The sequence below is a fragment of the Rhipicephalus microplus genome, chromosome 4 (assembly GCF_043290135.1).
Source record: "Rhipicephalus microplus isolate Deutch F79 chromosome 4, USDA_Rmic, whole genome shotgun sequence".
Lineage (NCBI taxonomy): Eukaryota > Metazoa > Arthropoda > Arachnida > Ixodida > Ixodidae > Rhipicephalus > Rhipicephalus microplus.
Genome location: NC_134703.1, coordinates 182,686,392 through 182,699,567, shown reverse-complemented (window position 1 = coordinate 182,699,567; position 13,176 = coordinate 182,686,392). Strand labels below are relative to the sequence as shown.

General features: G+C 42.4%; 1 protein-coding gene across 1 annotated transcript in view; it reads right to left on the bottom strand.

Annotated features, from left to right (window-relative positions):
• The window catches only part of LOC119172568 (phospholipid-transporting ATPase ABCA3), a 451,578-nt gene that overhangs the window by 84,920 nt on the left and 353,482 nt on the right, over positions 1–13,176 (bottom strand). The window contains exon 12 of the mRNA XM_075893215.1: positions 5,494–5,969. Within this exon, the coding sequence (XP_075749330.1) occupies positions 5,494–5,969 (476 nt within the window). The remainder of the gene's footprint in view (positions 1–5,493; positions 5,970–13,176) is intronic.

Genomic DNA, 13,176 nt, shown 5'->3' with positions numbered 1-13,176 from the left:
AGGAGAGGCAAGAAAAATTACAGGAGGATAGATGCGGAAAACGAATGCGAAAGAATTTCGACAACAGGCATCGAGCAGACATGCCACACATTCAAATCACCCGTCTCGTACTAGTAAAGAAAGGACTAAGAGATGACAGGGCCAAATTTAGCAGTCCTTACTCTGTGACAAAGGCAGCCCCCCAGAACGAACATTTGAAGATTGTGGTACACTGGTGAACGTGGATCAGCTGAATGAGCTTTAGTTGGAAATGTTATTGAATATTACCCCAGGAGGGGTAACTAAAAGAAACCGAGAAGGGTGAAGTTGTATGAGCCCTAGGACAAGAGAAGAAAAAGCACGAGAGCTGGGGCAGGAAAGAACAGAAGGATGGAGTTTGGAATAAAGCAGAATAAGATGGACGCCAGTTTCATACTGAGACTATAATGCTGTTCCTTTCTTTTAGGTAGGAACACTACAAGTATATCGTCAGTAACCGTAGCACCGCACGTACAAGCCGTTGGCTTTGGTTTATTGTTTACATAAGCCACACGCAACAAACGATGAAAAACAACCGTCCCCACGCGCAGCATTGCAACGACCATTTATTTCTTATGTTCAACTTTCCAAAATCGAGTATGCACGAATGCTGGCCAACAAATACCTGCACGTTTTGCCGCTTTCACGGCGCTAAGTAACACTTGCTCGTGAAGGCAGCATTGAAGGATCCCCGTGTGCCAAGTTTGCTTTCCAATCTGACACGCTTGAAATAAGGCTACTTGTCATTGCAGAAGCCACTCTGCAACGTCTGCCACAACAATAAGGTCATTGTAGTCTTGTTTCAGACCGTGTTCAACGCAGTCTTCATCGCTAGAGTAGGTGGCGATAGACTCGAAGTCAAAATGCGCAAAGTACACGAATTCGTCGCCGCATATGGTGGTGAAAACACACCGCAACACTTGCAACCTACTCACACGTCCGGACCACTTGGCAAGGAACACTCGCAACAATCACCCCATGCGAAAGGTGCAGTTTTACAGTGCACGACGGCACGCCTTCTTCGGCTTATGACGTCATGCACGCCATGAAAAGTGGCGGTTGCTGGCGGTGGGCGTAGTTCACAGCCCATGACTTCTACGGCGTATTTTGGGCTACAATAATGTCTCGCTGTCCAGTAAGCACACGTCTAGAAGCATAGTTGACCCTCTACCTTCGTTTTTGCCAAAAACTGTGAATTGTTGGTGACCATGTCATGACCCTTTAAAAGAACCCCGATGGTCGAAGTTCCCGGAGCCCTTCACTGCGGCGTCTCTTGAAACCAAATGATAGTTTTGGGACATTAAGCCCCACATCCTAGTCAACCATCGAATATGCATGCGCTGGTTGTTTGGTCGCCTCACCGCAAATATGACTTCGCTATGCGAAAATTTGTTCCAAAAAGCCCTAAGTATATATTTCAGGGCCATTATCAATGGCTCTTTTCTAGTTCGCATGCGTATGTGTCACCGCCGTAGTCTCTCGAACATCGGTGCACTTGCAAAGGTGTCGTCCTCCTGCATAGATTATAGTTCATACCGGCTTGAGTGTTGTAACGCAAATTTCTTTCAACTCGAACGCCGTGCTCGATGATTCAATCTACTAAAGATTACGTCTAATAGAGCTAGTCTTACTTTTTAGGTTTTCATTTTTGCGGACTGTCAATGCGAAATCATCTTGATGGGTCTTTGCATAACCTTGGCGCTTAGCAATTTCAAAAAGAGTTGCTTAATCATGTACTTTGTTAAACTTTACTTTCCAGCATTGTGCTGAAGGATTTTATCCACTTCTGCTAAGTATCATTTTAATGCGGGGTAGAAAAACGAAGCTGAAACTGTGCGATCGCCATGAACGACGTTCAGCGTTAAAGGCAGTACAAGGCTGGACGTCCGATCCGGAGAACTCCGCCATGCTGTTCTGTTCCTGGACTCTGGCTAGGTGACTGGCCCAGGAACCAGATTGTGTGCTTTGGATTCAGTTGCTGTCCCTAACACCTGGGCAACTGACGGAGGAGGCTTGCGACCCAGCTTAAGGTGACTGGCTCAGGGTTCACGCAAGGTGCCACTGTTCCGCTACCGTCGAGAGGGGCTGCGAGTTTCAGTCTGCTAGGGGCCGCCGCTTCGGCTGCCTTTTTGGGTGGCTGGTACAATGCTGGTGTGCTGCCTGGATGAGCGTGGTAGCTGGTGAGCTAACACAACCTTACTGCTGCAGGTGTGGAAAAAAGCCGTCCCATGGCTTGGACCGACTCACGCTGAGGACACCAGTGAGCCTGAGGCGCACCGCCCCAAGTGAGCGGCGACGAAGAAGCCAGGCGAAAACGCAGTGAGACTTAAAATCTATATGTGCCTTCAGAAAGGACTGCGTGGGACAGCTCAAATTTAGGCTAAGCGTCATCAGCATTTGCGTTTTACTGTAAATACACTTTTGTTTTACGCGTGTACACTTTTGGATCGAGATAATATCTTGGCTGGCGGTCCGGAACCCAGCAAAAATCCTGATTATACATCACAGTCATTATTTGAGACAGTAGATATAATAAATAAATATTCAAAAATAAATAAATAAATAAATAAATAAATAAACTGCTTTTGCTTTATGCACCTACAGTTGATAGAGATATGGTGTTGTCAGTCCTCGATATTTAGACGAAGCTTTCCTGAAATGTTTTTATGACAAATGAATTTTTTCTCATGGCAATGACAAGAGAACGTTGGAAAAGTTACTTAGAGTCGTCACTTAGCCACACATGAGAAAGGATGTCACTATTATGCTCACACTTCCCTCGTCTGCCAGCCTGCGAAGCCAAGAAAAGGCAAGCCACCAGACCTTACGCAATCGTTAGAAAGCAGCTTTTATGACAAATTGTCGCTCGTTGCATAATAAACCCATGCCCTCAATCTCGCAAGAGAAATCAGTACCTATTAGAAATCACTCAATATTTTCGAAATGGGTTGAGTTGTACCGCTACGGCAACTGGGTTTCAAAGTGATCTTGGATTGCCTGCTGCAAACGTTACATCGTTTCAGTCTTCCCGAGCAGCTACTAACAGATAAGGCCAAATATTTTGTAAACAGGATATTTATCGACGCCTACAAATGCTTCGGAGTTCAGCACAAAAAACAACAACAACCCTAAGGCCAACATCACAGAGCATGTCAAAAGAAACATTAAGAGAACGTTGATCATTTAAATAAGTAGCAAGGGAAGGGACATGCCTGTAAAAAGGCAATAGAATCTTCCACATGAACAACAGTATACAAATCAACTAGCTTTACTCCGGCACCAATTCTACTCAGTCGCGAGCTCAATTTTCTTACTGAACATGCATCGACCTAATTACTCTAGCTCACCGCACTTGAGATACGTGAGGTTCGCGCAAAAGATCTCTACCAGCTTACCTGAAACTCTAAGAATTCAGGTGAAACTTACATTTTCCCCACCTACAACATTGCAATCAACACAAGAAGGGTGCATAACGACTAGAGTTCGCCGTAGGTTATGAGCTGCTGCCGCACCCGCATCCTCTCAGTGATGCAGAAAGAATGTTGTCGGCCTCTTTCGCAGCACAATAGGATGGCGCCTATGCGAGCGCGAAGCGAAATTTCAGTTTGGTTTTTTTTAATAAACAGACACAGTGGTAGACCAACAGGGCCTGTAAATGTTTATGATGTCAGAGCTTACTAGCACGTGTGAGATGAATCTACGTACTCTTCACACCAACATCCAGGTTGCTGCTCTACGTAAGTGTTGTTACTTATTTCTTAAGTATGACGGGACTTCATCCTTGTCTTGCTGCTGTACTGTTGCCTTCTGCAGAACACCTCACAACAACTTCACTACTCAACCCTTCTGGCGGGCACAGTGTCTTCCTGGCCTACCCTTAACACCATCGTTCAGCCAATGTATCGTGGTGTGGGCTGGGTGAAGGTAATATACCATCTTCAGAAGCGCAAACTGATACAGAACTCACGTTTTACCGAGGGCAGTCTTGCGTTCTATGGGGAGTGTAAACTATAGTTTTCACCCCCGTAGAACGCAGACACCGGCTGTTGTGAAAAACGGCACATTAAGCAAACAGGCAAAACGTTGTGCAAGTATCGTGACGTAGACATGCCAACAGCCATGATTTGCTGTGTTGTGGTGCTTAGCCAAAGCGAATCGTGCTGGCCAGTTTAAAACTGGTTCTGACTAAATCTTTTTTATATGCGAAACAGTTCTTTGACCAGCCCAAGCAGCTCTTTAGCACTGTTTGTTCCTGTCTTCTTGCCAACATGCCGCACGGTGTTCTCCCCACCCCAGTTCTTGAAACGATGCCAAATAAATTAAGTGGAGGCGGCGCGTTGACGTCATTCTCTCCATCACATGCAACAGCTATCGGCTCCTCCTAACACACATAGGTGGTGTGGTTCCTCCGCCCGTTGGAAACAGATTTCTCTTTCGCTTCAACTCCATTACCGCCCGAAACGCTCGACCGCTCTCGAGTGGAAACACTCTTTTGGCTCGTTTTACTGCGACAAAACATAAAATAAACGCAACGCGCCTACTAAGTATTTGTGCTTCACAGAAATGTTTACTCGTTTAAATGCAACACAGAACACAGAACATCGCTTCAAACAGTTCTTCCAGCACCCACGTCGACGCCCGTTTCAGCCGGGTCAACTCTAAGCTCACCGCTGCTGCTTCGCATCCCATCATGTTTCTTTTCTGAGAGACGGTTTATACTTTGTTTATATTGTGTTTTTTTTGCTTTTAAGTATTCAGAATACTATGACTCTCGGCAGCGTTTCCATCATTGTGGGGTAGAGAGGAGAATTTCGAACCTTTGATCCCTTCTCTGCAACACGCAATCTGGAAACCATTTGAAACAGGCACCTAAGCACACGCTGCCTAGACTCTAAGCCGCACGCAGGCAGCCCAGGTGGTTGCAGGGTCTTTGAAAACTGGAGACATGAGACCTCGAGCTTTTTGAGCGACGGGGCCAAAGGATGCGAAAGCGCTTGCGCGACGCGTTGAGATATTTTCTTGGTGAATGCACCAAAATGGAAAGGAACGCAGAGGGGTAGCGTCCACTAAAGCGAGTCATTGATTTGCCATTTGTTTCAGAGCAGTGTGACCTTGTTCTTTTGAATACTAGCTTTCTGAGTCACCGAAACCCTGCGGTTTAAAGCTCGTAACCAACTGCTCTCGAGCTTTGAGCTACATACCTTCTTAAGTTAGTGTGGAAGGTTGTGAGAGATTGAATTGATGGGCGTAGTCAATTATATAGGTTCATATATCTACATTGTTAGATGTTTTGCGCGTCAACTGCGGATCACAGACCTGCTGAGGGGAGGCTCAAGCCTTCAATGCACAGCTAACTAGCTCAAATCTCTATTTTACTAAGAATTTACATGCTTCCAGTTGATTTTCAATGCATTTTGCCACATGTATTTTGCCAGTTTATTTCTCGTAACAGGGCACACTGAAATATTTCCTCACCTTCCGTGGTTCTTTGGACAACGCAACATCTCCCATGAAGGCCTCGCCATAAGTCATCGGTGTAAGGGCAGTCAACATGCGGAACGTTGTGGTCTTTCCGGCACCGTTAACACCGAGCAGGCCGAAGACTTCAGCTGGTCGTAAGGCGAGAGAGAGTTCCTTAACAACCTGTAACTTCCCGTAGCTTTTGTGTAGCCTTCGTGCTACGAGGGTACTGTTCGCGAAGTTTCTATTGGAACGATTGCACATTTCCTCCACGGCAGCCCACTCGCCTTCCACATCTGCGTCTTTGTGGATCTCAGTTCTTTCCGCTGGCAAAGCACTTCTCCATGAACAACTTGTCGAGACACGGTAGAGAAGATAGCAAAATATGAAGATACCGTAAATTAGCATAAGAGAGATGTCGTAAAGTATTCCTTCTCCGGAAGAGGACAGAATATGAACGTCGTGCCATGGTTCTGTGTCGGATTTGAGCACTGGATGTAGAATAGGAAAGAACTGAGTCACTGTTATTTCGTAATCATAAATGACATCATTTTTGAGGCTCAGAAAACTGGTGTCACAGAACGAGTGCTCTCAAGTTGAACCAATTTCTTGTACAACATGAGAAGCACAACAAGAGACCCGACTTTCAACTCAGATAAAAAGAGTTTGTTTCATTAAATTTACCACTCTGTAACACAAGCTTTCCTTCAAAGCAATTTCCACAGCTCTCAGCTAGTCTTACATTACGAATACTTTTTTATTCAACAAGAAGCAAAAATCCAGGAAGCATGAACTCTAAAAGTGTATGTTATAGAGAAAAAATTAATTTATCATGTTGTAATCAATCACTAAGTTGTTCTTTTATTAGCCTCAATCTTCAAAATAAACAGCTTCCAAATCTAATTCACGTGTTTTTGTAAGAATTGAGGTAAATACTAGGCATTTTCTATTGCTCAAGCATTGTTAAAAGTTATAGCTCTGAAATTACTTCATAGCCATATCAAGATTTTTTCGCTCTTTGTTAGCACTATTCTCTATAGTTTCACAAGTTTTCTTTTGCATTAAAAATTTGCGGCGCATCCGTAAGCTTATGAGTTTGAGGATAACGAATAGTAAATTATTTGTATTGAACAATGTGGGATTTATTAGAAGCTATCACATGAAAAGTCTACATCACTAAAGGCATGCTAAGTTACGCAATATTATTTTCATTTATGTCCAATGGGGTCAACTCCAACTTTGGATTCAATAAACATAACCATAATATTTTTATATTATTGGCAAACAACATATTCAAGCAAACATGACATGACTTTACAGTTCAAATGAACAACAAATATCATAAAAATCTGTTGTACATTTCTCGCCTGCCACAACGTAGCGCCAATATTTGATTTACAGTGGCTATTCCAGGCTCAATTTCAGCCCAATTTCGAGAGCAATTAGCCTTTATTGGCGGAGCCGATCACTTTGACCGACAGCATTGAGAAATGTTTGTTTCTAGCGCATATTCACTAAAAGCCTACTAATCATGTGCCAGGTGGACTACTCCACATTTCGTTGGCGTGACGAAAAAACGAAAAAACTTACACTATCTCCTGCTAAAGGAAACCCTGTATGTTTAAAGCAGCGGTGGCTAACGCCTACAACGGTGGCGCCATTCACGCTGACGCTCATCGCAATGTTGAACAGGAAAATAACTTGAAGAGGCGCATTTTTTCTAACACCTACAATGGCGGCGGCATTCGCGGTGACGCTCATCGCGATGTTGCGCAGGAGAGACACTTGAAGAGGCGCATGGTTTTTACTATGCGCATGGTTTCCAACGCCTAAACTGGCGGCGGTGTACGCTCATCGCGATGTTGTGCAGGGGAGAAACTTGGAGAGGCGCGTGGTTTCTACTATACGCATGGTTTCTAACGCCTGCACTGGCGGTGGCGTTTACGCTGACGATCATCGCGATGTTGCGCTGGAGAGAAACTTAGAGAGGCGCATGGTTTCTACTATATGTTATATATAAACCACCATAATTTTTGCCCAATTTTTTCAAAAACTATAAAACGTGTCATATATATAAAAATTGCAAGTTTTTATACAAAAAAGTTATAAAAGAACATCAGTATGTATTCCAGAAAAACGAGTCAACTGAAAAAGCCCTACTATCTACTAAAGATAAAACAATTTAAAACTTTTAGCAAAACCTACACACAATAGAAATATTTCTGGACTTTGAGAAAGCGTTTGATTCTATTAGGCTTAAAATTCTTGTGCAATAACTCAATAAATACATTGTAAGAGGCTCGTCCGATAATTTAGTAAGAAGTTACCTTTCTTACCTATATCAGTATACAGATATGAAGCACTTAAAGTCTCAAATGGGAAATATATACTATTGTGTCCCTCAGGCACTGCTACTTGGACCGCTTCAGTTTCTGTTATATATCAATGATAGCGTAAATGTGCCTTTCACACCAGACATTATATTGTATGCAGATGACACTGACGTATTTTTTTCCGCTGAAGATATGTTTAATCATGAACAAAAAGCAAACATGTGGCTTGATAATTTGTCTCTATGGTTACAAACAAATCAATCAGAACTACATATTAAGAAAACAAAATGCATTACTTTTCATCTGCGAAACCGTTCCGTTTCTGGTGATCCGCAGCTCACTTTTAGAGAAGTTTTGATTGAGCTTGTTCAGACTCAGAAGTTCCTAGGCGTCTTTTTCCACGAAACGCGGAATCGGATCAATCACGTAAATAAACTTCGTACCCAGGTATCACGGTTCATTGGTGTAATTGGAAAAATAACATGCTTACTACCTCTCTGGGTGACAAAGCAGCGTTACTAATCTTTGGTTTATTCAAGCATACATTACTGCATATTATTCTGGGGCTTTACAACAAAAACAAATAAAATTAATATTGAGAAACTGCAAAAAATGCTGCATATCATTGAAAATGTTTCCCGTCGAACGCCTTCCCCTCCACTTTTTCATAAACAAAGAATTCTAAAATTTGAAAGAATATTTTATAAAAAGCTCGCGATGTCATCTATGATCAAATAAAAACAAATGCAGATTAATTTAGGGATACTTATTCCCGGAAACTACAAACGTATATATTTAGAAAAACCACCTATTACAGTCAGAGAATTCGGACGAACTATGACAGGCAAAAGTCAGCACACCTCGTTCCTTATTTCTAAATTCAAGCAGCATAGTTGTCACCATAGTAAATGAAAGTCATTCAACAACAGTTTAAAAGAAAGATACACGCCTAACTACTCTCGCTTCAAAAATGACATGTCTGTTTTGTTCTTCTGTATACGATTGTTCATATCGTGTACTGTCTAGGAAATGTAATGCGCCTTAAATTTGTTCAAGCCAGCTATGCTCCTATTCACTTCGCAATCTGTCACTTTTTAATACCTGATCAAAACTACGACTGCATTATAAAGGTTTCTTTGTTATCTGTAAAAAGTGCGTGTAAAGTGTCTTGGAATCTCTTATCTCTTCTCCCACTGATCTCACTTTATTTTCACTGCATCTTCTTTTCTTCATATTTTTTCTCTCGTTGCATTGAATTTGTGTTCATTCTCTAAAGATATACTGAGTGTTGTGCATTATTTTGGTCTGGACGGGGATTGCCGCATTGTCAGGCATTTAGTTGCTTTTCACCCCTCCCTTCCCATAAAACCATTGGATAAAGATGTGTGCTTCAATGATGATGAACAAACTTCAAAATTAAACTTCAAACTACAATGCGCTTGCTTTCTAATGCTTACACTGGTGTCGACGTTCATGCTCACGCTCATCGCGATGTTGCGCAGAAGACAAACTTGATTTGATTGATTGATATGTGGGGTTTACTGTTCTAAAACAACCATATGATTACGAGAGACGCCGTAGTGGAGGGCTCCGGAAATTTCGACCAACTGCGGTTCTTTAACGTGCACCTAAATCTAGCACACGGGCCTACAACATTTTCGCCTCCATCGGAATTGCAGCCGCCGAAGCCGGCATGCGAACCCGTTACCTGCGGATCAGCAGCCGAGCACCTTACCCACTAGACCACTGTGGTGGGGCGCAGAAGAAACACTTCGAGATGCGTATGGTTTTCACTATGCGCTTTGATTTTAACAAAACTGGCAACAGCATTCACGATGACGCTCATCGCGATGTTGCGCAGAAAAGAAACTTGAAGAGGCGCATGGTTTTTACTATGCGCATGGTTTCTAACGCCTACACTGGCGGCGGTGTTCACGCTGACGCTCATCGCGATGTTGTGCAGTGGACAAACTTGGAGAGGCGCGTGGTTTTTACTATGCGCATGGTTTCTAACGCCTGCACTGGCGGTGGCGTTTACGCTGACGATCATCGCGATGTTGCGCTGGAGAGAAACTTAGAGAGGCGCATGCTTTCTACTATATGTTATATACAAACCACCATAATTTTTGCCCAATTTTTTCAAAAATTATAAAACGTGTCATATATATAAGAATTGCGAGTAATTGCAGCTCAAAAAAAGGTATAACAGAACATAAGTATGTATTCCAGAAGAACGAGTCAACTAAAAAAGCCCTACTATCTACTAAAGATAAAGCAATTCATAACTTTTAGCAAAACCTACACACATTAGGAATATTTCTGGAGTTTAAGAAAGCATTTCCTTCTATTAAGCATGAAATTATTCTACAATAACTCAATGAATATGGTATAAGAGGCTCGCCCCTTAATTTATTAGGAAGTTACCTTTCTAACCAATATCAGTATACAGATATGAAGCACTCAAAGTCTCAAATGGGCAAGATAAACTATGGCGTCCGACAGTGCTCCATACTTGAACCGCTTCTGTTTCTGTTATTTATCACTGATATCGTAAATGTGCCTCTCACACCAGACATTGTATTCTATGCAGACGACACTGACGTATTTTTTTTCGCTGAATATATGTTTAATCTTGAACAACAAGAAAGCTTGTGGCTTGACAATTTGTCTTTATGGTTACAAAAAAATCAATCAGAATTACATATTAAGAAAACAAAATGCATTACTTTTCATCCGCGAAACCGTTTCATTTTTTGTGATCCGCAGCTCACATTTAGAGGAGTTTTGATTGAGCTTCTTCAGACTCAAAAGTTCCTAGGCGTCCTTTTTCACGAAACGCTGAATTGGACCAATCACGTAAATAAACTTCGTACCCAGGTATCACGCATCATTGGTGTAATTGGAAAAATAAGATGCTTACTACCTCTCTGGGTGACAAACCAGCTTTACTAAGCTTTGATTTATTCAAGCATACATTACTGCGTATTATTTTGGGGCTTTACAACAAAAACAAATGAAATTAGTATTGACAAACTGCAAAAAGAATGCTGCATACCATTGAAAATGTTCTACGTCGAACGCCTTCTGGTCCACTTTATCATAAACACACAATTCTAAAATTCGATAACATGTTTTCTAAAAATCTCGCGACTGTCATCTATGATCAAATAAAAACGAGTGCAGATCAATTTAGGATACTTACTCCCGGAAACTTCAAACGTATAGTTTTAGCAAAGCCACGTATTACAGTGAGAGAATTCGGACGAACTAAGGCAGGCAAAACTAGCACACCTCATTCCTTCATTTCTAAATTCAAGCAGCATGGTTATCACCATAGCGAAGAGAATCTTGGAGAGGCGCATGGTTTCTACTATTTCTACTATGCGCATTCTAACGCCTACCCTGGCGGCGGCATTCACGCTGACGCTCATCGCGATGTTGCGCAAGAGAGAAATTCTTAGAGGCACATGGTTTCTACTATGCGCATTCTATTGCCTACCCTGGCGGCGGCATTCACATTGACGCTCATCGCGATGTTACCCAGGAGAGAAACTCGTCGAAGCGCATGGTTTCTACTACGCGCATTCTATCGCCTACCCTGGCGACGGCGTTCATGCTGACGCTCATCGCGATGTTACGCAATAGAGAAACTTGGAGAGGCGCATGATTTCTACTATGCGAATGGTTTCTAACACCTATACTGCCGGCGGTGTTAACGCTGACGCCCACCGCGAGGTTGGACAGGAGAGAAACTTGGAGAGGCGCATAGTTTCTACTATGTGCATTCCAATGCCTATCCTGGCGGCGGCGTTTACGCTGACACTCATCGCGATGTTGGGCAGGACAGAAACTTGGAGAGGCGCATGGTTTCTACTGTGCACATCCTAATGCCTACCCTGGCGGCGGCGTTTCCGCTGCCGCTGATCGCGATGTTACGCAGGAGAGAAACTTGTAGACGCATGATTTATACTACGCGAATTGTTTCTAATCCCTACACTGAAGGGGCGTTCACGCTGACTCTGATCGCGATGTTATGCAGGAGAGAAATTTGGAGAGGCGCATGGTTTCTACTATGCGCAATCTGACACCTACCCTGGCGGCGTCGTTTACGCTTACGCTCATCGCGATGTTACGCAAGAGCGAAACTTGTAGAGGCGCACGATTTCTACTATGCGAATGATTTCTAATGCCTACACTAGCGGCAGCGTTCGCGCTGACGCTCATGGCAATGTTACGCAGGAGATAACTTGGAAAGGCGCATGGTTTCTGCTATGCGCATGGTTTCTAACGCCTACACTGGCAGCGGCATTTACGCTGACGATTGTCGCGATGTTGTGCAGCAGAGAAACTTGGAAAGGCGCATGGTTTCTACTATATGTTATATATAAACCACCATACCTTTTGCCCATTTTTTTTCAAAATTTAGAAAACATGTCATATATATAGGAAATCAAGCTTTTGTAGCTCAAAAAAGTTATAACGGAAAATCAGTAAGTACTCCAGAAGAACGAGTAAATTGAAAAAGCCCTACTATCTATTAAAGATAAAACACTTCATAACTTTTAGCAAAACCTACACACATTAGGAATATTTCTGGATTTTAAGAAAGCGTTTGATTCTATTAGGCATGAAATTCTTCTACAATACCTCAATGAATATGATATAAGAGGCTCGTTCTTAATTTCATAAGTTACCTTTCTCACCGATATCAGTATACAGATATGAAGCACTCAAAGTCTCAAATGGGCAAGATAAACTATGGTTTCCGACAGGGATCCATACTTGGATCGCTTCTGTTTTTGTTATATACCAACGATATCATAAATGTGCCTCTCACACCAGACATTGTATTGTACGCATACGACACTGACGTATTTTTTCCGGTGAAGATATGTTTAACCTTGAACAACAAGCAAACTTGTGGCTTGACAATTTGTCTTTATGGTTACAAACGAATCACTCAGAATTACATAACGGGAAAACAAAATGCATTATTTTTCATCAGCGAAACCGTTCCATTTTGAGTGATCCACAGCTCACTGTTAGAGCAGATTTGATTGAGGCCATTCAGACTCAGAAGTTACCAGGCGTTTTTTCCACGAAACGCTGAATTACACCAATCACATAGATAAAGTGTGTACACAGGTATAACGGTTCATTGTTGTAATTGAAAAAATAAGATGCTCACTACCTTTCTGGGTGACAAAGCAGCTTTACTACACTTTGGTTCATTCAATCATACATTACTGCGTAATATATTATTCTAAGACTTTACAACAAAAACAAATAAAAATGGTATTGACAAACTGCAAAAAGATTGCTGCGTATGATTGAAAATGTTCCCCGTCAAACGCCTTCTGCTCCA